Source organism: Arachis duranensis, chromosome 7 (assembly GCF_000817695.3).
Source record: "Arachis duranensis cultivar V14167 chromosome 7, aradu.V14167.gnm2.J7QH, whole genome shotgun sequence".
In the NCBI taxonomy this organism is placed as follows: domain Eukaryota; kingdom Viridiplantae; phylum Streptophyta; class Magnoliopsida; order Fabales; family Fabaceae; genus Arachis; species Arachis duranensis.
Window position 1 is genome coordinate 8,034,819 of NC_029778.3, and position 5,836 is coordinate 8,040,654.

Sequence of the window (5,836 nt, forward strand, 5' to 3'; positions counted from 1 at the left end):
GTGTCGCCGCCGTCGAAAACAGAACCACGAAGAGGAGAGGAAGAACGATGTTGGGAGGAAACTGAGTTGCAAGCCGCTGACCGAGAAGAAGCTCTGTCTTCGTCACTGCGTTGGAGTCGTCCCCGCCAACGCCGTGCACCGCTGTCAGCGCTGCCGTCGAAGGGAGCTCGCTGTCACAGTTCAATCACCATCGAGCTTGAAGGGAAACGCCATTGATATTGCTCGACAGCAGCTTCCCCTGCGTTTCCAATTCCATTCTTGAAACTGTAACACTCCTGCTCATACTCTGCTTCCCGATTTTATTTCTCTATATTTTTATTCTAGATAAAATAGTGTATGTTCCTGTTTAGTGATGCCGTCATCGTCGTCAATCTGGATCCTAGCTCGTTGCTGTTGATGATGGTAAGCTAAACTGTTATCCTTGATGCTGGAGAAGGACATCGGAGTTGATATTATGGTTCTGATGCAATTCGTCCCTGTCCCGGATCACCGTTGTCTTCCGTTCTGCTCCTGCTTCTAGTTGCGGCAGTACTGATGTAGTTGCCGCTCTATCGTTCTGTTTTTTCATAACTGTAGTGAATTCCTAACTAAAATCCTTATTGTTATTGTTGTTATATGCTTGTTGAGGGTTTTGGGTATTCACGTTTCAGGGTTGAACCAATGTAACTATAGAGCCGTGTTTGATGGTGTTGTTGCAAAGAGTTTTCAGTGTAACTAATACTACTGCCGTTGTTTCATTCTCTTAGTACAGTAAGTGTTTCTGTTTCGAAACCCTCGCGTTAGTATTCAATTATATGTTTCTGAGTTTTATGCGACTTTAATGTCTCAGGGTCGAGTTCTGTTGTGAATTGTGCTTTTTGGGCTATACGGCTGTGGGAAATAGTCGGAGTCAATGCCGTTTGATTTCGAAATGAGGAAAAAGGAATTCTTCGACGCGTTTGGTTAGTGGTTTCGCGAGGTAGGGGCGTTTTCATTAAACTCATTTTTATTCTTAAGAATTGTTATAAATTGATATTTAAGCAAATAAATAATTTTGGTGATTATGGAGTCTTATGAATTGAACTGAATTGCTTTGAATGAATGTGATTGCTTACTTGACTGTTGCTATTTCTGAATATTGAGTTGGTATTGAGATAGTGAGTGAAAGATTAATTTGAAAATCTTATTTGAATGTTTATGAAGTATAATTTGAGACTTAGAAGATGATTTGATGTTAGAATTAATTTGAGTTTGGGAAACGGCTTGAGATTTGTGAATGACTCGGATTTGAAACCGTTGGAAAGGGTTTGAGTAAATGTTAGTTGGCTTTGTTGGAAATGAATTGAGATCTGGAAAGAATTATAATATTGGAAATGAGCTTGATTTGTTGAAAAATGAGTTTAAATTGAAAATGGTCTGAGATATTGAAATTGATCTGATTTTGAAATTGAGTTGAAAGGAGTTTGAGAAATGGTTTTGTTGGGACCCGAAAAGGGTGGCAAAATCCAAGTTTTAGAGGACATGTTGTCGAAATTTTATAAAATTAGAAGTGTCATTTGGAGTAGTATTTTAAAAGGTTTAATTTTAAGCATTATATGGTTTAAGATTACTTTATTTATCAAAGGAAGAGTTATGTTTTGGATTGGGAATTGTTAGTGAACGGAATGGAAAGAAGGATGATGAGGATTTTCTTTGAAATATGATTTTGAATGAATTTGGAAATAAGATATGGATTGATGAATGATGATGATGTTGAGAATGACTTAGACATTGATGAATGTTGAATGAATTATTTATATGGCTTATGAAATTAAATTATCTGAGACACGAGTTTCCTTGGGTAAACGCAGTGGCATGCCACCACTTGCTCCAGGTTGAGACTCAATCCCTTGTTGACCCTACGATGTAAGGGTGACTGGGCACTATAAATTCCCGGGAATGTTACCCCCATTGAGCAATATTGATTATTTGAGAAAAAGCTATGCATAGACTCATAGGGATGCACGTCGGGGAACAGTCTAAGTTTTTCGGACTTGTCGGGTTGGCTGGATAACCGACAGATGAGCTCAATAGCCATAGGACAAGCATGCATCATATGCTTTTGTATGCTTTGTTTGGGTTTGAACTTGTTTTGGTTTGCCTAATTGCTAAACTGTTCTTAACTGCTACCTGAACTATTTGCTGTAACTGCTACCTAAACTTGTGCTTCTTTGTCTGTTTTGCCTATGTTTGACCTGGTGTGCTACTTTTGAGAATGAGCTTTGGTACTGAATTGATGATTATGTTGATTGATTGCGTGGTTGGTTTCTGATTAAGATTTTCTTATAAGAGAAGAAAGATTTTGGATTTCTGAAAGATTAAATATCATTTTTTTGAAAAGATTTTTGAATGATTAGCTATTGGTTTTTAAAAGATTCATAAGGCAATGATAATCACTGAGGTTGAAAACAATTTTCTTATTAAATATTATCTTAGAACAATTCAGAAACTTCGTGGTGAGACCGTGTGGTTAGGTTCTCACCCCCTATAGCTTTACCTTTTCAGGAATCGGATGAAGAACTATTATAAAGAGTGATATTTCATTTTTGGTTTACATATGTTGTATTAATTAGATTATTTTTCTTCCCTCGTCTTTGTTATTACAATTCTGTAACAGGGATAGGAGTTTTGTGTTTTATATGTATATTATTTTATAAGCTATTAGGTAAGAAATCTTGTATATGAATATATGCGTTTGTTTTTTTTAAGATAAAGTATTTATTTCCGGTTTTCAAAGAAATCAGCGATACGGTGTCGAGTCACAGGCTCATATCTTAATATCTAATATATAAAGTAGTCGTAATACTTCTTGCTATCAGAGTGGCGCAGCCGGAAGCGTGACATTTGGTAGTGAGGGTGTTACAAAAAGTAATTCAAATTAATATAATACAAATAATAATCTCTTTTAAAAAATTTATTTAAATAATAATCTTATGTAAACTAGATAAGTAATAAGATAAGAAAATATAAATATGACGTGAATAATCCAGCATGGCATCACCTCATTGGCCCATTCAATGTGTATTGTAGATAACTAAACTAAATATAGACTCTCTTCCTTCGTCAAAATTCAATTTCAGTTTCGAAAGCACAAGATAGACAATGGACGCCATTGATTCAGTGTTCGAACCTCTCAAAGGGTTCTCCAAGGACAACGTAAGGCTCATCAAGCGTTGCCATAAACCCGATGACAAAGGTACCTTTTTTTTATTAATTTAATTATGATTATTTTGATTTGAATCTCGATGCTGTGAATCTGAATTTTTCCTTTTCGTTTGTAGAATATTACAAGGTTACTGTTAATACTGCAATCGGAATTATGGTTATGGGATTCGTTGGCTTCTTCGTCAAGCTCATCTTCATTCCCATTAACAACATCATCGTCGGATTTGGTTAGGTATATGATTTCTAATTGTTTATTTTTAAAAAATTTGTGAAATTTTTAAAAAATTGTTGTTTAGCTTGATGTGTTGTTTGAGTGTGGTGCAGCAATTTGCTATGAAACTATGAATAAGTAGTTTAAAAGGTTGAATTGTAATGTTGTTTTATTGTATTCAGAATGTGGTTGGTTTTGTGCTTTCTTACTGTTACTTGAGATTAGGGTTTGAAATTATGCAAATTTACTTTAGATGAAGTTCTTTCATATAGTTACTGTTTTGTTCATAGTTCATTATTGAGAGGGGGTGGTAGATTTACAAATCAACTTTCTTCTTTTTAGATACTAGAGAGGGAGCAATGTCTTTTGATTATACCAGGGAACTTTATTATAATTTGTATGTTCTTCACTTTTTTGTGTTACTTTTGCTTATGCTGAAATGAATAGAATAAGTCTATAATGACTAGATATAGTGTCAACTTATGTTCTAAACAATTTTTGATGATATCTGCAGGATGATGAGAGCCACAATCACACATAGAGAATTTTAAAACAAATGGTAGCAGGAATTCTTCCCACATCAACTTTTTGTTAATCATAGTTTTTACATCCTTCATATCTTTGGGAACATTATAATTTTAATTTAAATTTAACATTTTTTTTACATGTGTTATAGTTGGCACCGTTTAATTTAGCACTGATGAGGGGAAAATAGTTGATTGATTTACATGTAACGTTAGCGTTCTGCTTTTTCAAGCTAAGCTGAAAGTTCAATTTGATAGACAAAATGGTCCGTTTACATATTTGATAAAATCCGTTTGGGGTACATAGAAGATTGGTTTCGCATGAGCATGACTAAACTACTTAAAGTGAGAGAGGACTGAATTGTTAGTGAACTTATGACTTGAGTGCCAAAATTATAGTTCAACTAAGAATAAAAGACTTGTTTGGGTGAACTTTTAAGAAAAGATCTTTTGAGTTATCTGTTTTTAAAAGATTTTATAGAAAAGTAAAAGTAATTTTATGTTTAGATATTTTAAGTAAAAGGATTTTTTTATTTATCAATTATGTTTGGGTTTAACAATATAAAAGTATTTTCAAGTAAAAATACATGGAGGTGGTGGACATTATGACAATGAGGAAGATTAACATTATGTGCCTACAAAAAATAAAATAGATTGGTGCGAAGGTTAGGGAGTTGGATACTTTCGGTATCAAACTTTGGTATACAGGAAATGTGAAGAATAGGAATGAGGTCGGTATTATTGTAGATAAGCAGTGGAAAAAAGGACGTAGTGGATGTCAAGAAGATGGGAGATCAGATCATCTCTATCAAACTTGTAGTGGAGGGAGGTGTTTTTCATGTGATTAGCGCCTATGCACCGCTAGTGGGTTCGGACGAACAACACAATATAAGGTTTTGGGAGGATTTAGAGAGTTTGGTCCAAGACATACCTTCGGGAGATAATATTTTCTTAGGAGGAGATTTAAATGGATATGTTGGAAGAGAAGTGACTCGATATGGAAGTATTCACGGAAGCCTTGGTTTCGGGGTGACCAATGCCGAGGGTAAAACTATTTTAAACTTCTCCTCAACCTTTGACCTTCTCATCGCAAATACATGTTTTAAAAAGAGAGACAAACATCTTATAACCTATAAGAGTGGCATGACAAGCTGTCAAATCGACTTCTTCTTGTTGAGGAGAGTCGACCGGAAATTTTGCATTAATTGTAAAATTATCCCGGGAGATAGTTTGACAACATAACATAGGATGTTCATCATGAATTTTCGCATTGAGTAAAAGTTGAGGACAAGACATCATACGAAGAACCCAAAGACAAGGTGGTGGCGGATGAAAGGTGAGGAACAAAGAAGCTATCTAAGACGGCTAAGAAAGAGACAAAAATGACTATAAGTGAAGTAAGAACAAGAGCATATGAAGGTCTCTACCAGTCTTTGGGTACAAAAGAAAGAGAAAAGGGTATATATAGAATCGCAAAGAGCCGTGAAAGAAGAACGAGAGATTTGGATCAGGTTAAGTGCATAAAGGATAAGGATGGAGAGGTGCTGGCTCAAGAGGAGAAGATTAATAAAAAGTGAAAGAGCCGCTTCTATGAGTTATTTAATGAAGGACATAAGACTCTTCCGAGCCTTGGTCAGTTATGCACAAGGGAAGAAGATCAAAACTTTGACTACTATCAAAGGATTCGAGACTTCGAAGTAAAAGAGGCTCTAAAGCAGATGAAAAATGGAAGGACAGTAGGATCTGATAATATCCCGATTGAGGTTTGGAAGGGCCTTGGAGAAAAAGGCATCAACTAGTTAACCAAGCTTTTTAATGAGATTTTAAGGTCAAAGAAGATGTCTAATGAGTGGGGAAAGAGCACCTTGGTACCTATTTACAAGAATAAGGGGATATACAAAGTTGCGGAAACTATAAA

The 5,836-nt window shown here is 35.3% G+C and overlaps 1 protein-coding gene across 1 annotated transcript; it reads left to right on the plus strand.

Moving 5' to 3' along the window:
* The first annotated feature begins 278 nt into the window (after window positions 1-278).
* LOC107496998 (protein transport protein Sec61 subunit gamma-1-like) lies at window positions 279-4,095 on the plus strand. The gene is made up of 5 exons (XM_052252320.1): window positions 279-750; window positions 830-958; window positions 3,099-3,214; window positions 3,300-3,415; window positions 3,909-4,095. The coding sequence occupies exons 3-4, from the start codon at window positions 3,121-3,123 to the stop codon at window positions 3,413-3,415; spliced, it is 210 nt and encodes a 69-aa protein (XP_052108280.1). The 5' UTR covers window positions 279-750; window positions 830-958; window positions 3,099-3,120; the 3' UTR covers window positions 3,909-4,095.
* Window positions 4,096-5,836: the final 1,741 nt, after the last annotated feature.

What these genes read in the sequence shown, in the direction of transcription:
- LOC107496998 (XM_052252320.1), top strand. Translation starts at nt 3,121, where the DNA reads ATGGACGCCATTGATTCAGTGTTCGAACCTCTCAAAGGGTTCTCCAAG. An exon ending in CCATAAACCCGATGACAAAG is followed by an intron (nt 3,215 to 3,299) that starts GTACCTTTTTTT and finishes TTTCGTTTGTAG; the next exon opens with AATATTACAAGGTTACTGTT.